The sequence below is a fragment of the Anomalospiza imberbis genome, chromosome 4 (genome assembly GCF_031753505.1).
Source record: "Anomalospiza imberbis isolate Cuckoo-Finch-1a 21T00152 chromosome 4, ASM3175350v1, whole genome shotgun sequence".
In the NCBI taxonomy this organism is placed as follows: Eukaryota; Metazoa; Chordata; class Aves; order Passeriformes; family Viduidae; genus Anomalospiza; species Anomalospiza imberbis.
In genome coordinates, this window is record NC_089684.1 from 274,632 (window position 1) to 301,276 (window position 26,645).

The following is a 26,645-nucleotide window of genomic DNA, read 5'->3' on the forward strand; positions in this document are numbered from 1 at the left end:
CTGCTTCGTTGTTTTCTTTACTCTAACTGCTAAAGGAACAAGACTTTTCATATATAATCTAGCACTCTGAGGTAACAAAATTGTTAAAATATTTTTGACAGGAGTAATTTTGGGACCAAATTTCAAAAAGGAGTTCTGTTTCATTAGTATGACTTTTCCATCACTCTACTCTTTTGGCTCCCTCTGCTATGTCCCCACATTAGAAATTCCATAAAATCCCAACAGCCTGTTCTTGGAAATATAAAAGCTGAGTTCTGAGCTCATCCTCTAAGGTAACTGATTTATCAGCACTGTAGTGCTGTGGAAACACGGCACAAGACAAAAATAGGTTTTTTTCTAAGTAGAGAACATAGTATTTACAAATGGACAGGGCATCTCAGCAACAGCATGGGAAACAACTGGAAAACTCCAGAACCTGACACCATAAAATATAGACATTTTAGGGAGGCACAGAATAGTATTAGACATTTGTGCTAGCCTTTTGTTTTCTAGCTGCTAGCTGAAAACTTTTATTGTCTTAGATATTTTTCCATTCTTTCATAAGGGATTGGAAATATCTGCATAAGCATAAGAGAAAAAGGATTATGCTTTATTTAACCAACTGAAATACTTTACACCATATGATTGTTCCTGTGGGGATCCCAGTCCTGCAAAACTTGAGTGAATGTGCTTAATTTGACAAAGAAGAGTTCCTCTGCCTATACTGGCACTATTAATACAGCTGTGACAGACAGCTTTTGGACGGAAGTCAAGACATTCAGCACACTGGAGACTGGATCCAATTTACAGAATTGTGACTGCAACTTTATTAATCAAAAGAAAATGCTCCCTAGTTTAGCCAGTGTTAATATGAAGTGTGTATTCCACAGTGCTTCAGAGCTGATGTCAGACTACTGATGCTGGACTGGTGTGATACTAGTGCTGTGATCTTTCCATGGGTTGGCATGAAAAATGCTTTTTCATATTTTATGAAACAGCTTATTCTAGTAATTTTCCTCTCAATAACTTACTGCAATGATCTGTGTGTTTTACAATCTAAAGCTGTCTTGCAGTGGAGAAAAACAGAGATTATTATCCTGTAGTTTAGCATTTAAATATTAATTCAAACTATTAACATTTTAAAAACCAATTTTCACATAGATCTATTGAAATAAGGAAATTTTTTCCTAAAATTAAACTGATTTAAAAATTATTTTTATGAAAAATTACTTTTCATATAAACATGAGCCCTGAAGATTCAAATGATACATTAAGAATATCTGGTTTTTATGAATCTTTTAAAGCAAAAGAATGCTGTAAGAATGTTCAGTAGTAAACAGCTAAATACAGACCTTTGCACCAGCACTGATTAATGCTGGTCTAGAAAGTGATTTCATTCATAGTCAGGAAACCTTATTCATTTTAAAAGGCCAGTAATTTTTATATTTTTATACAGAAATTCTGAATGTTTATAAATAAATAAATTAAAGAGGGATTTGCAGGTTTAGCTTTTCAGTGGAAAAGCTCCCACATCTCAGTGGGAGTTGAAGTCTGCTGTAAGATGTCTATCTTCTGTATTAGAGACAGAACATTGCATTCTAACATCAATAAAAGAATAAGAGCTGCATCCTAATTATGCTTGTCTTGAGCCTGCATACCAGCCTTCATTTGTGTGAGTGATCTCTGTAGATCACTACTCTCATTCACTTAAGTCCTTTAAGGTTACATTCTGCGTCTGTTTTCTTGCATCAGTAAAATAACATGATAAATCACAAGTAATCTTAGCTGAAAAGTCCACTTCTGCTTCTCATTCAGTGTAAAGTGCTACATTGCCTTAGTTTACAAAATGGCCATTGATAAATCCAACTGAACTTCAGATGATGTTACAGTAGAAACTACTTAATTTTCACCAATATTTCACAAAAAGGTATTTCACATTCACAGTGGAGTACAATGAAAACCATTACTATCTTTTCTACAGAAGACTAAAATATGAGACGTAGCTGCACTTCAAAAGTCATTTCTTGAAAGGGAGTGTTGGCCATAAAGTGTCAGGCAGGCTTCTTAGAAAAAAGGAAAAAAAAATCAACATAGTCAGATAAATACATAATGAGCAAATAAAATGTAACAGGTAGAAATAAATTTCATGAGATGAGAATATTTCCTTATAAATACTAGAACCAACTGTCAGTCCCCATGAAAACAAGAAGAGTGGTTTTGCTGTTGATGTCATTGCAATAGGACTTTGGCTACTCAAGTTCAAGAATTATATAATGGAGTCAAAGTGTCAAACAGAAGAGGGTAGTTACCCAGCATGACCACTGACTCAAGCCACTATCAATCCCTTCTCAAACCCTACTGATACTTTCTTCTACATTTATTCTTTGCCAAATTCAGGTATTCAGGTGAATTCAGAAATTTTATTAGCCATTGCATGACAAGTGCCAGCCAAATTTATCCAGGAAAATCACAAACTAATTCTTTTGTACTAATTTTGAAATCAAACTCTCCAGATCCCTATCTGTTTCTGTGGTGACAAAACTCTGTCAAGTATGACCAAAATGTTAAGGATGATATATATACAGGATAGCATGTACACTAGTGGTTGCTATGTATTATGTTTCTAAGAAATGGAGTCTGTCTTGAGAAATGAAAATGGGACCTACAGATATTTAGAAAATTGCAGGATCAAGTTATGTCTTATGTACAAACAATGCTTATTTAAATGGACTGGATAATTTCAGTCCTGATGGATATGTTACATGTGACCCGTGTTGCAATCTTTGCAAACACAATCCAAGTAAACAATCTGTACAATGTTAACAAAAATGTAAGATCAATCTTTATAAAAGCAATTTATCTCTGTATCATATGTGTGATATTACTCCCTTTATTCCAGTGCTCTGTAAGTTCTGAAATCTCACCTCATTTGTACTATCTCAGAACAAAGTGACTGAACATACAGAATTACTTAGTTCCAGTGTAATTTAAATCCCTCTACGTGAATTTTAGGTCTGTGGTTACACACTGAAAGTTTTTAACAACCAAAATGGAAATGATTTTGGAAGAAAACCTTTTCTGCAGCAGAGTAACATGTAAAAAAAATCCCCTATACAACCACAACTCAAATCATCATGAAATTGATTTTTTTTTCTTACACTTAAAAGGGATAAGTATATGTCAGGATGTATTTAAAGGAATGCTTTGTAAATCAACACACTCCAAAACCATCTAGAAAGTTTTAAATAATTTTTCCCTAAATGTAATGAATACTTTCATATAAAATACTACTCTAGCTGGATTGGGTCTAACAGTTGACATCCAAATCTTATTATCTGTAAATGTTAGTCCATATAAATTCCACTAAAATCTGACTTCAATTAGCTCTTCAATCAGACTTAAAAACTACAAACAGCCCCCCCCCCGTCTAAAACAAAGTTTTGAATGTCAAGAATGGACAGTTATAGTCAACATCACAGAAACCATTGAACAGGAGACAGTGAGCTGTTGTTCAACCATCCGAGATGTGATCTGTGTAAAAGTCAGTTCAGGGGAGCCATCACCTTCCTTTGTGTGCAGCATCCTTGTGCGCAATCATCACAGTTTGCCAAGTCACTCTCTTGACTGATAGAATAAAATATAGCCAGACTCTGAATTTTTTGATATATCAGAGGTCAGACCATAGAATTCTTCAATAGCTTGAGCATCTATTTTCTGCAAAATAAATATTTTTTTAATATGCTGTTAGATAAAACACCAAACACCGATCAAATGACTGCACGTACAGAAAAGGCAAATTCAGTTATTTGTTCAGGGGCAGCAATTAGCAAATTCTGTTTGCAATTTAAGCAGGGAAAGGGCAAAGATTAGGGGCTGAGCCTTGCTGATCTCACTCATGAAATTCATAGGCATGTTTCTGTCACTGAACCTAACTGAATTAGGCTTTCTGCAATAACAGAGAGACTCCTTGGAATGCAGTAATGAACACTGTTAAAACACATAAATGTGACCATGTGATCCTATCTTTCTTAAATTTTCAGAAATCTTCTTCAAGACTTGCCCCATCCAGCATCCCCGTGCTTACTTTCCTTACCTCTTGGGAAATCAGACTTGAAACCTCAGTTTTGCCAGTATGCCACAATGACATAAAGGGTTTGTACAAGAATGAATTTCAGAGTGCTCAGACAGAATCTGCAATTGCTGTGGGACATTCTACTCTAATCTACACTCAGGCAATCCCAGATCAACAACAAAATTCGGACTTTCTTGTAACTTCCCTATTCAAAACTGAAAATTCTACAGCAATGCTAGCTTTACTTAGTTCAATTTTACCAAGTGATAAGGTTTTAATTAATTAAATTGATTTTATTAGATATAGAAAACATTCAAAATTAAACTCTTAAAGTCTGCTATTAAAAACATCTGTTGTTGCTATGAAATAAAGAAACCCCTCTTATACTGACAGAGCACAAACTACAGGATTAATAATTTTGTTTATAATCTTTTTTCCTAACAGAGCTGAAATAAACATTACAACCAAACTATGGCTTTGCAAACTGGTAATCTCTACCCAGTTCTGGATCAGAATTTTAGCCCCAAGTAGGGAAGCAAACATTAATACAAAAGTTGTGCTCATGACCTTCAGCATACTGACCTCTACAATGTCATCATCAAACAAGAGCCAAAATCCATGACTTTTCACAATAGTAATGTAATGCCCCCGATTAGGTCCACTAGAAAGCAAAAGAAAAACCCAAAATATTAGAATGTACTACTGAGTCCATTTTGATAAGTCACATTTCTTTATGAATGCAGAATTATAACTAAATGTTATGAAAAACATGGTGAATCCACCTGTGGTGGTACTCTAGACATTCAGTCCTTTCCCTTTTTATTTTAACTTGTTGCAAAGCTAATCAACTGAAAGCTAAAGGTGTTATTTTCACCCGTGCCAGGACCATTTAGCAAATTATCGTACAGAACACTTAACAAGTTGCTCATGGTAGGCATCAAATACTTTTAAAACTGTAAGAACTAAGTATAGGGGGCAACTGACCAAAATGATCTGTTCTGAGACCTACATGATGCCAGCCTTTGGCTCTCACAGAGTCCTGGCTCCCAACTTTTTTAAGGGGTCTTATGAGGAAGGAGGCAGTTTCATCAATTTAAACCAAACTTGTGACTTTTGGAGACCTGAGACATTATTTCTTAAACAAGTACTGATTTACTATGAGGGATGTTGGGTAAATGGTTCAGCCCAAGACACATGCAAGTCCATGCAGCAGCAGGCTTTAAGTCCATTCTCCCCACATTTTGTCAGGGATAGCTCTGCCCTTGGCAAACACCTGCCAATAGCTGGTGATACACATGAAGGCACACTACCTTCCGCAGTGAACAACGACCGCGACCAGGTCGTACATTCGATCCAAGTTGACGGCATCGCCAGAGGTGTTGAAGAGACGTAACTCCAGAGGAAACACGACCCGGTAAGACAGCTTTGTATACCTGTGCAGCTGCTCCATATACTTGAATCTCTTGAGGTGTAAGGCAAGAATCATTGGCAGTTTTTTTACTCTCATCCTATGAAAGCATTAAGAATGCATATGATGAACACCTGACCCGTTCAAAGCCATTCTCTCTTCCCTTAATAAGCAAATGGCTGCATTATAAAAGCACTTTGTAAGTAACAATATCCAACTAGAAATAGCTTCTAGACTAAGACACATGCCTTTAAACCTGTCTGCAGGTTCTCTTGTCAACACAGAGAATGCATTTGGGATGTAAGATTTCTAGGTATTTAAACAAAATAAATATCAAGGAGTAAGTTTGCCAGAACCCAGGAAGGGCATGGTGAAACAGCCTGCTCTTTGCTTACCTCTTCTGTGCCTCCTGTTTACTGCAGCAAGTTTCACAGTAGTATTTCTGTTCACTACATAGTGTCTCTGTGTTACTGAAGTCTCTGTAAATAAATACAATCATCAGTTCTTTAAGGATATGAATACATTTGCCCCACTTGGGTGGATGAACTGGAACCCAAAAGACACACAGGATGAAATCTTCACCCATTCCAGTTTTCTAAAGCATCTGAAACGACTGTACTGGGGTTTGCAAATGGACTAAGGATATCTGGCTGCTATGATAAGTTACAATAGGAGCAGAGGCCCTCTATATGATACAAATGAAAAGTCAGGTGTCTCAAAATGGGACCTATGTCTGGTCTCTCATATAAAGAGGCTGCCCAAACTTGGGTATAATCACTCAATCCATTCTGTTTTTTTTTTTTAATTATTTGCAGAATAAAACAGCTTTAAGTACACTTCTGCCATCCCCAAATATCTCACATGTTATGGTGTTCTTCCATAAGAAAGGTTTGACTCCTCTTACAAAGAAGAAATAAATTGAACTTAGTTTCCTGCATGCTCTAACCTTCTGAACAGTCATCCAGAAGTTTTTAGATTATACTTTTTCATTTTCTAGAAAATTTTGTAAATACTGATCAAGTAAATACACTCAGAGATATTTCTGTATTGAGCTTTTAAAGTTGTAAAGGCAGTGGAAGGCTGCCTTTATGCTGGAAGGATAGCATCTCTCAGTACACCAAAAAGATTTGCTGGAAGTCACAGCATTGATATGCTTTGGAGCAGAATTTTAGGTACCCAACACCACTTAAAAAAAAAACTAACAGTAATTATTTTTGTCCCCTCTTGTGTTACATTGCAGCTGCACAGATGTTTTGAGAGCTGTGAATGCAGATATAAGCACCAATCTTCCATTTTAAACACATAGGTTTTCCTGTGACTTTGGGCCTTAAATAGCTATATCAGAATTCCAGAACTGTCGTATTGAGTGACCCTACCTGTACCTGACAGGCTTCTGAACTCCAGGCAAATTCACACCCATTCAGACCCAAATAAATTCCCTTCTACCACTGCAATTCACATTCACGGAGCCCGAATCCACACTGTCTGCAACTTCAGCCTGCTCTCACGGTAGGCAGCACCAGAATTGTCTTACAAGGCAAAGGGAGGATTCTGGATGATAATTTCTTCCTGACATCATCACTACAGGGGTAGGTGGGAGAGATGAAGATTACATTGTTTGCTAGGGCATAGATGTTAGAAATTAATTACATAACTTCATAAAAGTTTTAGGTTGACAGAGCACAACAAATTAGCACTTCATATGACTGCATAATATTTTTAACAACTGAGAATACTTTAACTGATTTATTTTCTTTATAAGGTCTTAACACTGAGGAGAAAGTGCTGAAAATTAGGAAAAAAATATATTTTGAAAGATAAGTTACAGCTAAACTTTGATCCTAAGTATTATTTTTTATCTAAAAGAAAAGAAAATGTTTTTACTGGGAAGGATTTGCTTCAGTGGTAAACACTGATCTCAATATGTGATTTCACATTTGAATTTAAACATAAAATTAATTTAATTCAGCCAATTCCTCTGAAAAGCACGGTAACCTTTCAGGGAATTGTAAGTGAAGAGCTGAAACTAGAAAATATTAAAGATGAGTTATATGTGCGGAGAATATAAGTCTCAGTAGAATGTGCCTGTGAAAGTTTTAGGTTGGCTGTTAGAGAAAGAGTCTGATATTTATTTTCGAAGCCTACAGTCTCAATTAAAAAAAAAAGCAAACAAATTTGGGGAATTTATTAGTTTTCTTCCCATCTCAAAGTGAAGCATGGAAAAATGTTTTTCTAACATGAAGAAATGTGCAGATGGTAGAAATTTGATAGATATTGGTTTGTTGCATTCCAAGTCTCCTATGAAAGTTAATTAAATGCAAAGAGTTTCTAAATTCCTGTTAAAATATCCTAGTTCTTCTGATGCTTTTAATATCTATTATGAGTATGATTTATTATTAGTAGTAGTATTTATTTATTAGTAGCATTATGGCATCTATTCTTGGTAGAATTAGAAAAAAATGTTTCACTGAAAAATGGTTAGGCATTGAAATAATTTCAACTTCAGTAACTCTTTCAGCAATCAAGAATTTTCAGCATGGCACTTCTAACAGATGTTGAATGGCTAAAAAAACCAGATCACTGACTGCTGTTCACAAAGTCTGCATGTGCAAGAGGCACAGCCCTGCAGAACTCTTCTCTAGGCCTGCAAAGCTAGTTTCAAGATATATCTAACTCTTTCCTATCCCATTAACATTAACAGTCCAATCTGCATTCTGCTTATGTTATTTTAGCAAGAAAAAGAAATGTTTGTATATACTTGTTCAAGATGTACTAACTTATCACTGACCTTGTGCTTCTACAGCCTCTCTGCTACAGTGTGAAAGCTGCTTTCTATTGCTTATATGCATAAATAATATTAATTTTTTGTTTTAAGAGATGAGACAACTATTAGTGTAATATAAATTACTACACAAGTCAGGATCAAACTGACTGATAAATATTGCAACTCCAATTGGAAATAAAAACAATGGATATATACTATATTTGTTATAAGACTTTTATTGCTTTGGGCCCAGTTGTCGATCCTGTGGGTTTAGACTATGCCAGAGGCTTGTATTCTTTCTGTTCTTTGGACATCTTGAGCACAGAAGGACTTTTTACATTTTGAAAAACTACAAAAATAAAAGAACATTAATCTGTAGTGGTAAAGAGTTTCATTATACTTAAATGTTATTTTGCACAGCTTTTCTGTATTTTACCTTTTAAATGCAGCAGCCCTTAAAGCTATTAGGACACATCAAAGCAGTTGTTTAAAAAAAAGGAGACAGCAAAGATTCCACAAAGAGTAATAACTTGGATGTTCCCATTGAAAGAAACCACAAAAGCATTTACATTTTGTGTAATAATGCATAATACCAGACAGCAATGAGAGGAAATCCATATTCTAACTGAATATATGTTTTCTAAACTGAGGTAGAAATGTTGCTAACATAAAACACAATAGAATAGATGAGAGGTGATAACACTCCTCCTGTTCAATCTGTAAATAGTGGCCTGTACCTCCCACTCAAGAAAAGAAAAATCAGGATTTTGCTTTCCTTTATTTCCAAAAGGAGCAATGGGTAAACTTCTAAATGCATGTCATGCTGTTGGAGTAAAGGCACTACACTGGAATGCACAAAGAGACTTAGGGCATTCATTCTTCTCAGGATTGTATAGATCTCTCTTGGAATATTATGTCCTGTTCTAGACAGCAGCACTTCAAGAAAGACAGAGTTCAAGAGAGAGGTCCAATAGGAGAGAAGGCTGAAGAGTAATGAACATGTGTAGAGATCCAGAGAAGATAGCCTGAAAAGGAGAAGTTGAATGACCTTAGCTGTTTAATTTTTTTTAAAAGTGATTACATTCTTCTTGTATGCAAAAGGCTACTGCAAAAGGGAATGGGGGCAACCTCTGGCTTATGCCTAGAGTACACAGGGCAAGTAGAAATAGGCTTGAACTGAAATGCCAAAGATTCATATTACACAGCAGGTAAAACTTATTAGTACTAAAGAACAGGAATGACTGGGATAGACAATCAAGATAATACTGCTAAAAAGATCTTCTGGAACATGTTGGATAAGCATCCTCTCTGACATGAAGGTAGGGGAAAACCTCTTTGGAGTCACTTTCAACTCCACCATTCACTTGTTGGTTGCAGTTGTGCAGATGCAGTTCTTCCACGCCTTAAGCTACAGCCACTGTCTGTTCATTAGAAAAAATGCTATTGGTATTTTTACTGAAGTACTTACTCTGCCTTTACTTAAAATGGCCATTCTTATGAAAACATTTCCAAGAAGATGAAAGATCAAGAATGTAAATAAAAACTGGAGAAAGCTGAAGGACAGATGGTAACCTCTATACAGCAGCAGTTTTTAACATGTTTACCAGACTCAGCTGTAAGAAAATGTCAGAGCTCATTCTCCAGTACCACAGAACCAAATAACAACTCAGATTAGAAAGGGCCTACAAAGGCACTGTGGCACTCTTGCAGCTCAGTGGCATTTCAAACTGACTTTGAACACCATAGGGAATAGTAATACTGGCAAGTTCAGGGTGGTGGCTATAATGAGTACTCAAAAGTGTGCAAACAAAAGCCTGTAATACCAATAAAGATTCAACTACTGGTTATTATAAAGAGGAAAAGAGACTACAGGGGAAAAAGAGAATGCACTGCTTTCCAAAGCTGCTCTTTGGTTTGCTCACCTATTACAGGGAGGCTAATTAATGAAGTCTGGAACTACTTGAGGGCTAAGAACTGCTACAGTATCCTGTGGGAGACTGAACAGAAACTGAGAAGGAAGGAACTTTAAATTATAAGAGAAGCTACTTAGTGCAGTTGTCATATTCACAGAGAAGTCACTGCTTTCTGGTTCAGGAAATAGCTAGTACCTCACATTCTTTCTCTTTCTGTAACTCTCACCTTGGGATGACACACCAGGAAACCCCTCCTAGGCGTTCCAGAATTAACTGAATAATGCAATTTCAACCTTGATAGCAATTTTGACGTTTGAAGGAGTTTGACCAATTGATAATCATTACCTTAGAAGAGCAATATATTGTCTTAAATATAGGTAGTGGTTTATTGTATTAACGTCAAAACTCTGGACATTTTAAATCTCTCAGAACAAGACTGAATGTAAGACTGAAAATTTTTTTGATGTCTAGAATTTTCAAGTTAAGAATATACTAGGAGCAGAACAGAAATTTAGAATAAAAGACTTCACATAATTCTAGGATCAGACACAGAATAAGAAATTTCTGATAATAAAATAGACTTTTGAAATATTTTGCCCTCTATGAACTCTAGCACTCATTCTGCAAAACATGCACTCAACTTTTAATATGCATATAAATCCTAATCAACAAAGCACTTGTGTAGAAGCTTAAAGATAAGCACATTAAAATCTCTTTGAAGGTAATAATTATTCTGCAGCAATTCTTCCAGATAACAACACAATCAATTATTTTCCCTGGAAGTTGTTTTCTTTTCCTCTTTCAAATACATACATTGAAAGAGAAAGTGAGTAAAACAAAGAACATTAATGTATATTTTGTCATTAGAGGAAACATCCAGTTTAAAGTATTTTTCTCCTGCTTAGGGTAAGCTCAAATCTAAATGTTTTTCTACTTTTCTATACTACTAGACCTGAAAAATCTAGCAGTTAGAACTAACTGCTGAAAAGATGCATTTGTTTACCTTAGACAGTGTGTAATCGATGTGTTCTGCTCCACATCAACAGAAAGGTCAAGAAAATCTTCATCTTTGCTACTAACCTGTTGCAAAAAACATACATGTAAAACAGAGATACCATACATCTAAATGCTGTCTCTATCTTTAGCAAATGCTAAAGATATTTGTTTCTGTAGAAATTGCTCTTACATAAAAATAATTCATTTCGATGCTTTAATATTTTTTAGTTCTGTGTGACTAATGTTCAGTGTGATATTTATTAGTAATTCTACCAATCCAGCTTTCATATAATTTAACTTCTGTCTATTCCACTTTTACAATCCCACCAACCATGGGCCATTAATGGCAGCCTACTGTTCAGTAAAGGTGAACCATCCTCCCCTGTATTATCTGAGATTATGTATGTTTCCTTGTTATGTAACACAGTCTGCTTTCTTTTATTATCAGAAATTTGTTTACCCTTTGTATAACATATTACAATATACATTCACATTTTATTCTTACATAATTATTTCCACTATTAAGGATGCAATGAAGATAATTTCCAAATATATTTCTGTCACAAAAGTCATACTATACCATGTTATCTTTTCTCTCTAGTGAGTATTGAAAAGTGTGGGTTTATACTTCTGGTTGACACAGCTACATTTCCCCACTGGATATTGTTCCTGGTCAATATTTTGATTAAAAAATTTAAATATTAAAGGTAAAAATGGTTCAGTGATAATATTTTGCAAAATCATTTCGGTGTTGCCAATCTTTTTTTAGACAGAACAAGAGGAGAAAAATGATACTGAAGAGTCTTCACCTAAAAAATTGAAGTCCGAATATTTTCAGAATGACAGATCCCGATTTTTGTATTGAAAATTATTTTTCACTAAGAGTGTTTAATCTTAAAGTTGAAATAATATTAACAAAAAAATCATCCAAATGGCTAATTCTTGTACTACTTCAACTGAGTGAAAAGATTGCAGAATTACTTACTGCATATGAATTCAGTCATATTCATAATAATATTTTTATAAAATGTTGCATGAACACTCCATGTTTTTGCCTCCTATTGCATTTCCTTAGAAAAACTAAATCAGATGGGAAAATAGTGAAGTACAAATCAAGAACTGCTGTGAGGATCCATTGTTGTGGCAGAAGTCCCTCATGCTCAGATTTTTGCAATGCTGTAGATGTAATAGTTATGTACCGCCTTGAGCTCATATTTGTGTTATGTCAGGCATACTATAAGCTTGGTGAATGCAGCCCATATCAGACTTGAATGCAGAGAAACACCTTTAGCTGGATTAATTTTGATATGATCAAAGATGTACAGAGGAATAATGCACACCCAACTGAAATGAACAACAGCTTTTCAAATAAAAATCCTCCCTGAGACATGACTTGACCCACAGAGGACAGGAAACCACAAAACCAGCAGCAATTGACTGCAGTATAAATATACAGCTAAAATTTGAAAGATAAAGCAACAAAGCTTCAGAGAACATTGTGTCTCTACAGCTGGAACCAGACTTCTATCAGACACACTGAGTATCATGAGAACTTAAACACTTGAAAAAGTCCTTGGCAGGCATAGTGCTTCATCTGAATGCCTTAAAGAAGCTAGGAATTCTGTTATTGATTTCTGCATATCAAATATTTCCTGGAAGGGAAGATGAGCTACTTAGAGCTAGAATAATACAGATTAAAACTAAAGGTAGCTGGAAAACCAGATTCAAACTACCTTCTTTGTGAGAATAAGAACTGCTGAAATCTGAATGATTCTTCATGTACTACTTATGAATATTTTAACAAAAGAATAACTTTTAATCTGTTTTACTATTTTTCTAAGATTTCCTGTTACATTAATCCAAGGAAAACACACTGGAAAAATATCCTGAGTAGTATACACTATTTCTGCACTCAGAGGAAGCTACAGACAAGCTACATTTTCCATACAGTTTCATCACTTTGAATTAGAAGTATGGAATTGTGCAGTTATGCTGTTACCCAAGGACACATCCTCACTTCTTCACCAGTTTCTCTGAGTAAACATTAGATATTGATTTAGAATTAGGCCACAACTATTTAGAGAAGCTTGTCAGTTAAAAAAATAATTCTTACTTTTCACTTATTTTAACTTGCTATTACCCAAGGTTTTATAATTGAAATAGATTAAATAGTTAATTTTCACTATCTCTCTCATGTGTTCACTCATACAAGCTTGCTCCAAACTTGTTCCAACATCTTATGTTGACTATCATTGTATCTCTTCTCCTCACCATCCTCCTCTGACCAAGTTCCTGGAAGTGCCACATGTATTTTCTTGGAATATAGAGCTAATCTTTATTATTAGAAATATCAGACTTTGTTCTTTTACACATCTGGTAGGACATGGGTAGAGTTTATGTCACCAAGCTTCAGCTGCCTAGACCTTGCTGTCTGAAGATACCTTTTCTGAGCACCTTCTCCCATCTTAATGCAGCTAATCTAAAGTTGTGTTTTCTTTGAGGAAGCCCATAGCAGCAGCACTGATCTTAGTAAAAGTACATAATTTTTAGGCCAGATCAGTTTGTTGGCCCAGTTCTCAACTTGCTGCACCAAGAATTGCAACACCAGGAAGCCAGGACAAGCAGTATGGAACAAAACACCGGATACTGCTAAAAACTTTGTTTCATGAAACAGCCTAGAGACAGATGGAGAGAGCTTCCTGCAAAAGCTCCTTCACAATCTCCATCAGCTGCAGGAGTTGAGATGACTAGCTCATCCTTGATGCCTGTCAACTTTGCTTCACCAAGCAAAGGTTAGGTGATGTTAATTCCAACCTTAGTGGAAGGTCAGTGTCACTGTTCTCCCCGAAGACTTTTTTTTCTGTTACTCTTTCATGCAACCTCACAGGAAAAATTTTAAAAAATTATTTATTTTCTCTTTCAATAAGAGCATGTGTTTGAAAAAGACAGTAATCAACAGGAGACTTGCAATCAGGTTTCCCAACAAAAATTAATTTTTACTTATAGCTCAAGCATAAGACATTTCAAACTGATATCATCCTCTAGAAATTATTAGGGAGATAAAATAAAACAATTTGTTAATAATGAACCCTCTGTATACCTGTCAGACTCTTAAGATGGAATTAACACAAATCATCTTAACATTTCACTTATTATATGAATATGATGTGAATATCGTCTCTCAAAGTTACAGTGATAAGGAAAGGTATTGATTTACCAGCAAGGATTTTAACTGTAGACATATGCATTAGGACAGCAAAACTTGGCAGAGATTAGCCAAGTAATGCTTAGAAAAATAAATTTTTAGAAAAGAATATACTCACTTCAAGAAGTAAATTCTACAGGAATATCCACAATTCTCAGATGTCTGAAAAGATTCATATATTTATATATACAAAATGTATCTATCTATTAATGGGCAACAACCAAAAAAAAAAATCTATCCCAATGCTTACGGTTTCACAGTTCAAACATCTAGTTTCGTTAGTCAGTGTTCCCTGAAAAATCTCATGCACCCAGGTCAATTCTTGTTTATTGCTCTCTTCGGCTTCATTCATGTTGCCATTTTTCAGTTTCCCATTTTGCTTTTCCTGTTTCTTCTCCTCCTGCAAAATGTCTGCAATAGTGTTGAGCAGGTAATTTAAAAACTCATGTGCATCTTGCTGCATGTAGTTGTCAAAGAGATCTGTGAAGAAGAGAGTCAAGATTTGTACAGCTGAATATCCTTTCCTCCAAGACAGAAAAATATTTTTTTCCCAAATACTTGTACTGGCCCTTGCTCAGCAAAGTATTTGTAGTAATTCCAAAGAATAGCTTTGCAGCCATTCACCCTGGCTCCAGTGAAGTTACTTTGGGGGAGAGCTTCCAAACTTTAGCTGTCTAGAAAGTTACACTGATTGGAGTTGGTTGTGTAGGCTCCCATTACAGTCAATGAAGAAAGCAAGAGAGTGACTCATCCTAAATTATTTCCTTACACTAGACAGTTACTGCCTAACTTTAGCCAGCACTAACTTCCATCCCCATATTCCACATCCCTCAGACACTCAGGAACATCACAGAGTTTTGACAGTAAGCCACATGGCTGGGAAAATTGAGGCCATTGGATGCTGACACATACTCGTGTACCGTGTCTGGGATGGAGTTACCTTTCCTCACAGTAGCCCACAGGGAGTTGTGCTTTGTAGCACAAAATGCCTAAAATGGTGGTGTTGATGTACCAGTGTTTCAGCTGATGCTGAGCAGCACTCACACAAGGCTGTCTCTCCAACCCTCATCCTGCCCAAAGGCTGGTAGACTGGGTGTGAAAGAGGTTGGGAAGGGGACATAGGTGAGGCAGCTGACCCAAACTGGTCAAAGTCATATTTTATGCCATGTGACTTCATGTTCATCACTAAAATCTAAGAGAAAGATGTGTGGTTTTCCATTATTAAGATATATCTCTTCCAAACAAACTTCTACACATGCCAAGGCCCTACATCCCAGGTAGTACCTGGAAATCATCTGTAGATGGGAGGTAGAGAATAAATCTCCTTTGGTTTTTCTTTGTTTCTGCATGTAATTTTTTTTTTTTTAATTAAACTACTTTGATCTCAACTCATGAGATTTTTTTCCTCTTATCTTCTCCCCCTGCCCTGCTGAGATGAGGAGTGAGAGACCGGCTTGGTGGGCACCTGGCAGCCAGTCAAGGTTAACTCACTTCAAGCAGTAATAATAACACTACCTAACAAAGCTCATTTTTCACACACAAGTCTGGTGAGAAAAGACTTGTCCTGTTCAATACGAATTGCTTGCAGTGAAAGGGGAAAATATCCCAGTGGTGATTTAGTACAGACTTCTCCAGTAAAGGCTTAACTCGCCCACCATGTCAAAGAAAAAAGTATGCGTGCTCCCAGAAATGTATATTTTTATCCCCCTGCTCCTGAAAAACTTCACATGGATTTCCTCAGAAAACATTGCACAGAACCGCTGGCTTTGAAGTGTCTAGCCTGGACATATAAGCAGGCTAATACACACTGACTCTGGCACTAATTTAAAAAAGCTGAAAACATAAGATCCAGTCTTTACAAGTGATCCCCAATAGTGTGGGGGCATTTATCACTAGATGACTCAGAGTTAACTTTTTCATGATTTCAAATGTCTGCTCTGAAATGAACAGTCTGCTCATTTATATGCTGTCACCAGGAAGCAATTTCTTCCAGGTGTTTGACTCATACTTTGTCTCTTCATTCAAAGCCTCTCTGTTTCTAAGCATGCCATCCACACCGATATGAATCCAGGCCAAAATGGAGCTGTGACAGGCTCATATCCCTTAGACAGAACTACTACAAGATTAGGTCTATGCTGTTGCCAACTTAATGGTCAAAAGGGGTCTGATGCTTCACCAAGTAAGACTGTGTCCACCACTTCCAAGAACCAGAGCAGCAGCTGATGTGTAATTGATGGACCACCTTACACATTCCCGGCTCCTTATCCTCCAGGGTGTTCTGGAGCTGGTGGTGCCTGCAGCCTTCCTAGGTCACACAGTTTCTATACTGCCAGCTGCCCTCAATGTTTCTCTCTGCCATACTCAAAAAAAAAAAAAAAAAAAAAAAAAAAAAAAAAAAAAAAAAAAAAAATTACAGCAGTGTCACCCTATTCCCAGCCCTAGCTCACCCTACAGTAAGGTCTGCCCCACCATGTTGTCAAAACATCACTAATTCACAAACCTCTGGGAGCCTATGAAATCTGCCATGGTTATTTCAAGCATAACATCACATACACAGATACTAAAATAATAATACACCCCACAAAGTACCAAAAGCAATTTACAAATCTAACCTGTGTTTCTGATTAACATGATCACATTGCTTAAGATGTATTTATGCTTTTTTGATCAATGCATGAATACCTTAGAGAACTTTGGTTTTACACTTACCATTCTCTTTTCGTAACCTTGATATAAACTTCTTTGGTGGAATAACTCCAACTTTTTTCTTCTGAGTAGCAATACTGTGGAAAAGATCTGCCAGGCAAGTCAAGAGGTTTTCCTTCTTTTTCTGTTGGGCTTTGTATGATAATACATTTTCCCGAAATGGCCGGCAAAAATACAATGCCTGCAGCACGGAGTTACAGTAGCAGGTGTTCCCAAACTGCCATGCAAAATTAAAAACAAGCTTAATCCCTGTGCATCACAACCAAACTAGCTGTTCATCCAAATCCTGACTCCTGTCACTGTCACAAACCAGCCATTTTGCCATGTAGTTGCAGTAGAAATAGATTTCCACACCCACCATGACACTTCATGAAAAACACTATGGTGTTCTAAATTAACTAGGATACAAAGTAAAGGTTTCCACTTGTAAGGAAAATATTTATTGCAGTGGATTTCATTAAGTTTATTTACATATCTGGGCTCTATCTTACTGCTCAGTAGCAGAATGACTAATGTTTTCAATGGAAAAAATTACTATATCTATATAATTTCCAAGGGAACAAACAAGTGATTAAACATTCTTCTCACTCATTTTCTCCTTGGTCAAATAAAAAAGCTCCTCCTAAGAGTTGCCAATGCAGAATGCTGTACCTAAACTTGTACATACTTTCACCACTTCCTCCGTCCTATTTCACACCTAAAATAGACTTTTAATTTTATTTAAGTGTATGTTCTAATCCCTGGAAATATTCATAGAACTGTTCTCTCTGGGGGTGTATGAAGCCATCTTCAACCATCTGATAGAGTTTTGCAACCCACTGTGCCTAAAATTGCAACATGAGCAGCACTTAAAAATAAAAGACAATCCTGCATTAGAATAAGATTAGTAAGAGCAGGGGAGAAAAACAAAACAAAACCAAGGAATAAAGCAAATTTCAAGTAACATCAAAATGGGACTTACATTGACCAATCCAAAGTAGTGTTCATTGATTGGAAACTGCTCTGGGCCAATGTCTTTTTCCAGAGCAGAGGCATTGGTGCCCTACACACACACACACAGAAAAAAAAAAAAAAAAAAAAAAAGGAAAAAAAAAAAAGGAAAAAATGTCAGAACCCAAACCAACCAACAACAACAACAACAACAAAAAGCATTAAAATGGAAGAAATTATTTAGAATATTAAGATTCCAAAGTAAAATTATGGACAGTATCAAGACAGATAATAATTCATTCCTTTTAGCTATGATTAGTCAAGATATCTCTGTCTTACTGATAGGCAAGAACAATAGTCCCATGAGCCAATAAAAATATTTGCAAATCTGGATAGTTGAGCTGGCCTGGCATGGGCCCTCTAGTAATAGATGACTAGGAATGAACAGGTCACAATGGGGGTTCTTCCCACACCCACCTCCCCCTTATTTTTACTGTGTACATGGTCATCTGGATCCCATTACTCTCTTGTCTCATAAAGACAGTAGTTGATCTTAAGTACAACCCTAAAAACCAGTTTCTAGATAGAAGGCAGGTTTTTTAAGCATTACTGAAACTCCTCTGATTCCCTCTGAATTAAACATCAGCCTGTAACAATACTTGGGCTTCAGATTGGCACCCAGTTCTAGTAACATCACAGATGCTAAAAGCAAATGCAATATACATGTCATTTTGTCCTATCTAACATTAAAGAGCACATAAATCCAAGCACAGTTAGATCTCTTAGTCACTGCCCTAGTGTGGCAAGTTATGCTCAGCTGTATCTTCAACACCAATGTTGTTTAGGTAACTGCTGGTCTGTAAGCACAACCACTAATTTCGTATGTTACCTGTTGTTTGGCTATATTAAAATGCCCATTTTTGAACAAGCTTAAATTAATAAGCAAGGTAGTTGCTGTCAAAGCAAATGTCATAATTCCTATACACATTATGAGCTTGGCTCCATCCTCTGACACCCTCACTTCAGATACTTATAGATGTTGATGAGTTCCCCTCTCAGCTGTCTCTCCTCCAGGCTGAACGGGCCCAGCTCCCTCAGCCTTTTCTCATGAGAGGGATGCTCTAATCCCTCACTCATCTTTATTGCCCTCCACTGGACCTGCTCCAGGAGCTCCATGTCTCTCCTGCCCTGAGGAGCCCAGAACTGGGCACAGCGCTCCTGATGTGGCCTCACAGGGCTGAGTAAGAGGGGCAGGATCACCACCCTCAGCCTGCTGGCAATGTTCTTCCTAATGCACCCCAGGACACCACTGGCCTTCTCATCCACATGGGCACACTGCTGGCTCATGGACAGTTTGGTGTCCACCAGAAGCCCCTGGTCCTTCCCTGTACAGCTGCTTTCCAGCAGGTCAATGCCCAGCCTGTGCTGGTGCATGGGGTTACTCCTCCCCAGGTGCAGGACCCTGCACTTGCCTTGGCTGAATTTCCTCTCTGCCCGTCTCCCCAGCCTGTCGAGGGGCTGCTCCTCCCAGCTTGGTGTCATCAGCAAACTTGCTGAGGAGTCATCTGCCCCTTTATCCAAGTCATTGATGAATAATTTAAACAACTCCACTATTGAATCCTGGGGAACACCACAAGTGTCAGGCCTCCAACCAGAACCTGTGTCACTGACAATGACTCTGGGATCAACCAGTTCTCAATCCACCTCACTGTCCACTCATCCAGTCCACAATTCTTGAATTTGACTACGAGGACATTGTATGAGACAGTGTCAAAAGCCTTGGTGGAGTCAAGGTAGACATTTGCTTAGACTTCATCAGCTAAAATTTTCAAAGTAACTGGTAATCTGATCTAGAATTCTCATGTCCCTTCCCCACCTTCTCCCTAAGGCCTGATTTCTGTTCCCTCACTGCACCTACCATCACCACTGCTTGCCAAATTAGATTATTATTTCATGCCAATTCATTAAAAGAAGATTTAGTCAACAGAATTAGCAGTGTGAAACTCAGCACAGGTTCTCTTTGAGAATTTGCAAGCCTTGAAAGTAAAACATCTCCTTTAAGTCGGCAGGTTCCAGAAAAGCTCCAAAGATTTCATATTTTACATCCCCTTCTCAGATCTTTTTCCATTCTCTCTTTTTCTCTCACATACACAGAGTTCATTGCTCAGACCATGTTACTTCCCAGAAAATCCTTTGAGTCTGAAGTACTTTAAAAGCACAAACCTTCATGAGAGACTTCATAAGGGATATATGGTCTCACCAGATTCTGCTAAGCCTTGGTGAAAAACTTGGAAAAAAAGATTGATTAATACAAAGCAATTATTGGCTACCATTCAACAGAGATGACAGTGTGATATTTATATAAGTCTCATAAGATTAGTTTCATTGCTTGGAAAGTCAGCCTTGCCAAAGATGCACATATTCAGCAAAGCATTCCAAGAGGGAAAAAACTGATAAATATTTGCCTGATATTAGCAGTGAAGCAAACAGCCACTGTTACCCTCAAACCCTTGTCTGATACAAGAGAAACATGACTACAGAAGATTAATGCAGCTTCTGAGGAAAAACATCTTCATATTAATACTCATAGTACAGTATTCAGATCAAAGTGACGGTTTCTTTGAATTCACTTTGAACATTACAATGGAGTTCCCTAAACAAAAAATGAAATGGGTGTTTTTCCAGTTTTGTAGGAAGTATTCTCCACATTGAAATAAATTCTTCCTCTACAGTTCATGGAAAATATTATCTCTAGGAAGTAACATTCTATACTTTCATAAAACTACAGGTTAGTGCATTCTGTTAGACAAATATGATGCAAGTGCTCTGCTAACTAGTTGCTCCTACATTAGTCATTTGCCTTTTCTCCAGGGCCAGGGTTTCTTAATTCAGAGGATGCCAGATGGTTGATTTAAATTTTCTTGTAAATATTGTGAGAAAGATCAAGAATCAGGATTTATCAAATGAAATTATCACTGAAAACCAAACAAATTAATGATCTATACTAACCAATCTTCATATAAAAACTCTATATTGCATGGAAATTTCCAAAGTATCTGCTGTCGAAAAAACCACATGCTTAGTAACATCCTATCATGGAGCTTTTTTTACCTCTCCAAATCCAGGCCTTGGCTGTTGCAAATATAAAATAAAGTTCAGTGTGACAGTGACCCAACAAAACAGTGAGGCTAAATTCAATCTTTGAGTAAACTGACATAACCCGCTCAGACTTCATTAGGAGTAGGGTCTTCTTGTATCAAAGGGAATTTCAGTCTGGTTTTTATTTATTCTGAGGTTTCCAAAAAGATACTGTTAAATCCTTGGAAAGGCAGTCCAAGAACATAGGTAAGAAGCAGAGAGACCTGGTGCTTCAAAGAAGGATATATTCCTTACATGGAGAAAAAAATGTACACAGGCTACTTAGCAAAACTCAAACCATGTCACATTGCATATAAATTTCTTGCTTTGCATATGAAGTCTCCTCAATAAGCAGTTGACATGAGGAGAGAAGAAGGACATTTTTCCAAGAAAGTATACCAGAAACTACCCCCAATCCAGGTTTAAACTGGAAAAAATATATTATTAGGGATGTGTTAAAGGTGGTTCAGAATTCAGTTTAAATCGACCATATCAAATGGAAAACATGATGTTTTTCATTCCACTAGACTAATGTTAGTGAGTCTACTGATGTCAATCTACAGCAAACATCAACCATGACTATTTTTCAGCATGTTTGTGTTTGTTCTCACTCCCAGCAAGTAATTTTGATTACTTCTACAGTGAAAACCTGCTCAGACATTTTAATGCAACCACTCTCCATTGTTTCATAAAAGCTTCAGCTAGGAGAAATATCCTACCACAGCTGAATCTACTGTAGTTCCATAAAAATAAGCAGAAGCAGCAGTGTAGCTACAGAGCCTGATATAAGGAAAGGCTGCATAAGTCAACGAAGTGAGATTTGGGAATATTAAATAAAGTCATATCAGAGTAGAGACAGTAAAGGAGACTGGCTCCTTCTTAAAAGAATACACTGGTGAAGGAAATGCACTGGAGTGACTGTGGTCTCCAGACCTAATTAGAGTGAGAACTCGGTCAGTGTGGAAACTCCTACTATGTATTCTGTGGTGTTGGAACCTTGATTTCTCAGTTTTACCACTTAATTCAACAATCAGTATTCAGCCCTCATAAAAAGACATACAGCTGGAGACATAGTCAAGCACAGGTCAATTCAGGCCAAGATTTTTGCCACAGCATGGCTCCAAAAACATTCGGCCCATGTGACCTATATTTTTCCCTCTTGTTGTTTTGCCCTGGACTTTCCAAAGAATAAGACTGCTGGTTTTCTTTTCAGTTGAAATTTCTGATAATATTGCTAAGAGTTTCATTTGTCCTTTTGATCACATGAAACAGATTAGGTAAAAAAACACTTGAAGTTCCTTTACACTTTAGCATATATATATATATATAAAAACTTCAGGATAAAAAGAAGTAATCCAATTGGTTCATTAAATCACATGTAGCAAAGTAATCTAAATACGATTATTCTGTGGAGGATGAGAAATGGACAAGAGCTAATATGAAAGATAGTATCAACAGAAGACAGCAAAGCAGACTAAACTTCGTACTGTGACAGAGCTATAAAAATGGCACTAACTTTCTAGAAATATAAATGTGTTTAATTTAAAGTAAATGGATACAGTAAAGAAATTAGGACTCTTCATAAGCCACTTTATGTTATTTAGTGATACCCACCCCAAGTGGGTTTATTTATCACTAAATAAACAGAAACATGGTAGGAAAACCAAAAAATTAATTAAATTTTTCTTTGCACAGAAAAATATGTCTGTACAATGACAAAAAAATAAAAGAAATAAGAAGAAATATTTTGTTCACAAGAAAATCTAAAAAGTATAATGGAAAAACACATAAAAATTTAATAATTAAAATAGGAACTTAAATACATGAAGAGCAAGAGATTGATGAAGGAAGATGGCTGGTCCATGACAAAGAGTTTCAGATCATATACATTTATAGATTAGATTTCTTTTTTCTTAGTATTCAGGGAAAGTGAGAGCAACACAATAGTTTCCTGAAGGGAAAAACTGAAGACTTAAGACAAACTAATGGTGATGTTTGAGCTGGTAGAAGAGAAATTAGAGTAAAAATAGAAATGGCTCCAGGGCTAGGCAGCCTGAGTTTAAGGATTTTGGAAGGCACAGCACATGGAAGGAAAGGAAAAAAGAAAGTAAAGAAATTTGGGGAAGGCCTCCTGGCCAACAAATGGCAGTGACAGATAACTCAAAAGAGAGGAGGCAACTGTAAAAATCCCAAAATTAGCTCCCAGAAGCAACACAAAGAATCAAGAGTAAAAGGAGGACTAGCAATAGCACAGCATGCAGCACACATGCAGCTGCTTTCAAAGATGCATCACCTGTCCCCAGTGCTGGACTTTGGCTATCCTCAGCAGCAATCTCAACTTTCAGAGAGGTATGGTAAGTATGAAATAGCCAAACCAGCCTTCTTAAAAACTCATAGATATTAAATGCCAAACGTGGAGCATTTCTGTAATTTTCTAAAGTGTAAGTCCCACAGGATGGTTGAATTTAACCAGATTAGCTCTCTCTTCATTCTGTGAGGAAATGCCTTTTGTTCCTTCAGCAAAGCTATTTTGGGTCTTTTTTACCACAAGAAGAAAGAGGAAAGAGGCGATTCTATGAAAACACAGAGGGTATCATAGTAAACAGCAAAAGAACATGGACTGACTGAAAAATGACTGTGTATTCAATTTCTTTTTGGGAAAGATGATTTATCAAAACTTATCTAAATAAATTATTTTTGTGTGTTTTTTCCAAAGAGCCTTCTGATCATTAAGGCAAATTAGAAGAGCTTGAAAGGAGAGGCCTAACCTTTTTTCTTGCTGGGTACACTAAATTTTCTCTATTTACAGATCTAAGTATCACATATATCACAAATAACTTCATCTGTCTACTGTGTGGTTTCCAAGAAATGGATAAAAATTGCAAGACCTGAAATCCTGAACCACTTAAAATCATGGACAAAGTTTTTAAGGTACTCAGTCTTACATAGCTGATAAACTTGGTTTTCTCAAAGCACAAAGCAACAAAGCACTGCAGGTAAGGTTCTATTGAAGTGTTGCAAGTCCAGTGTCTATATCCATAAGTAATTTTTTAAAAATATTGATCTTTAAACTTTCCAAGATTAGACAGCTTTTACCAAACTGCAACTCAATATTCTCCTGTGAGTCTTTTTGTATCTCCAGCTAAATTGTTCTTGGATTAATGGCACCCAGGCTTTTGCTGGAAGAAGCAGCAAAACCATTGGTTTTGGCCAGTTTCCTTCTTGCAGAACGCAAGATGGTCTCATGAGTCAAAACTAAACTAAGATTTGCGTACAAACTATTAACTTCTTCAGTAACATTTTGGTCTAGACCACATACTGCATACATGCTGCCTCAGAGCATTTTAAAAGCAAGGCACCTTCTAAACTTCATCGCAGCTGCACCAGCTGGAATACTCTGATAACCTGGAGACAGAAGTAGGAATACATTCATTAAATCTCCACACAAGATGAGTAATGAGGGCTGCAGCTATGTTGCAGGACAGGTTTAGAATTAAAAAAAAAATTACAGTATTTTTCTTTTAGAGAAATCCTCTAAGGACCTGAGACAAGTGTAAGATTCTGCGCATGAAGAGAAGAATCACCATGTACAAAACGGGAAACAGCTGGCTAAGGTAGTAAAGTTTTAGAAAAGAAAGAAAGAAAAGGGAAGTCTCTGAGTCATCTAAGATGAATAAGCCACAGGTATGTAGTGTTATTTTAAAAAATCTCCAAAACCCCAACAACAAATGTTGACAACATAATCAATTCTTGCAGGTGGTCTACTAAGATCTTAAAGTAACTTTCCTGTTAAACTTGTCAGTAGTAAGACATCTTACATCCAGTTTTGGGTGCCTGGTTTCAAGGAAGATAAAAGTAACTGGAAAGAATCCAAAAGAAGCCAGTCAAAATGGAAGACTCAACTCTAGAGAAAAGTGACCTATAAAAAAGGGTTGCATAGGGTTGTGTTGCATAAGACAGAAAAGGCTGCATAATGCAGGAAAGGGCATGACAATATTTTCAAGTCTACAGTTTGTTACAGAAAAGAACTAGTCTGTTCTTGGTCTCAGCAATGGACAGGATGAGAAGTACCAAACTCAAATTACCGCAATGTAGATTTCAGTAAGACATTAGGAAATGCGATGTCATTCCTATCATTGGCAATCTCCAACTTTGGCTGACCTACATCAGAAATAACACAGGTTTATCATATTCAGTGGACAGTTGGAGACTTTATTGTCATAGGATACGTTACATACAGCTGTTACGAGGCCATTAACTGTGAAATCAAAAAATCAAATGAAATAACCTAAACATGCAATATCCAGTAATGGCTGGTTTGAAACCTACAGCAGAACAGCCTTGCAATGGCTGAGCATACCCAAGAACATGCTTACAGTGGAGTCCTGACAGTGGGGATGCTTCTTCCCCAGAAGCACTGATATCCTGGCGTGTTAAGCACATAATGTAGGCAATAAATATATGCAAGCGTTCCTACAAAACAGCCAGCCAAGGACAGTTTCTGAGGCTAAAGGAAGGTCAGCAGAAGGGAACTGGCTGACTGATTCTCTGATTGGCCAGGACTTAGACTCCACAGACTGTGGCTCTTCAAATCCATCAGAACCTCACCTCCTGTACGGCACTTGCCCACCACACACAGTTATCAGGGTCCAGAGTCTGCTTTTAATGTAATCTCTTCCACAATTCAGATTCACTCAGCCTTGCTGATCTATAACTAAGAGGTTTCTTTACTGAGGTGTTTAGTGTAACCACTAGTTTACTCTTAATTCAGCAATATGAAGCCAGACTACATGCATCTAAAAGAAACACACTGTACACTGCACATTGTGTTTATGAATTGTCCTTTTGTGCTTATTTTCTAAGCAGCTAGTAAGTACATAATAACCACTTCAGCCATCAAAAGGTAGTCATGCAAGACAAGCCTCAGCCATTACTCGAGGTTATACTTTGGGAATGATATATTAGGATGTTTCTCATTTAGCATATACTCCTCTATCCAATAAAAAATATCTTTTGTGGACTTCTGATGGAATGCACACTTTCTGTGCATCTTCTGATGGAATGCACACTTTCTGTCTGTTAGTCCAATACCCATTTGTCAGCCATACCCTCAAGTTTCTCATTACTTCAGAAAGTTATTACAAAGGTTAGACTTCATATTCTCCACACTTTTCATATTTTTGTTTCTATATTTTCTATGTCATATTGAAATTGTGCACTTTTGAGACTATGCTTCTAAAACTGCATTGCTTGAACTCTCTAATCTTATCAGATGTAAAAACTTATTTTCCTTTATCAATCTAAATATGCCTTCAGATAGCTGTTTTTATTGTCTGGCACGTATTATTTTGCCTTTATCTGCATTTATGAGAAGATATATAAGACATGAAGAAATATATACTGCAGGTTGTCCAAATGAATAAATCCAGTTGAAAATCATAGTGATCAATTCTGTAATTGACTAATAATCTTATTATTCCTGTACGAAACAGGATTTTAGTATTTTTTGCAGCATTAAAATTGTAGGGGTTTTT

At 36.7% G+C, this 26,645-nt stretch overlaps 1 protein-coding gene across 1 annotated transcript in view; it reads right to left on the reverse strand.

The window, feature by feature from the left end:
- Positions 1 to 479: 479 nt before the first annotated feature.
- USP46 (ubiquitin specific peptidase 46) overlaps positions 480 to 26,645 on the reverse strand; it is a 31,196-nt gene continuing 5,030 nt past the window's right edge. Inside the window, exons 2-9 of the mRNA XM_068186720.1 lie at positions 18,005 to 18,085; positions 17,047 to 17,260; positions 14,588 to 14,817; positions 11,140 to 11,216; positions 5,855 to 5,938; positions 5,362 to 5,559; positions 4,634 to 4,712; positions 480 to 3,693 (exon numbers count right to left, since the gene is read on the reverse strand). Coding sequence (XP_068042821.1) covers positions 3,592 to 3,693; positions 4,634 to 4,712; positions 5,362 to 5,559; positions 5,855 to 5,938; positions 11,140 to 11,216; positions 14,588 to 14,817; positions 17,047 to 17,260; positions 18,005 to 18,085 — 1,065 coding nt within the window. The 3' untranslated portion in view covers positions 480 to 3,591. The remainder of the gene's footprint in view (positions 3,694 to 4,633; positions 4,713 to 5,361; positions 5,560 to 5,854; positions 5,939 to 11,139; positions 11,217 to 14,587; positions 14,818 to 17,046; positions 17,261 to 18,004; positions 18,086 to 26,645) is intronic.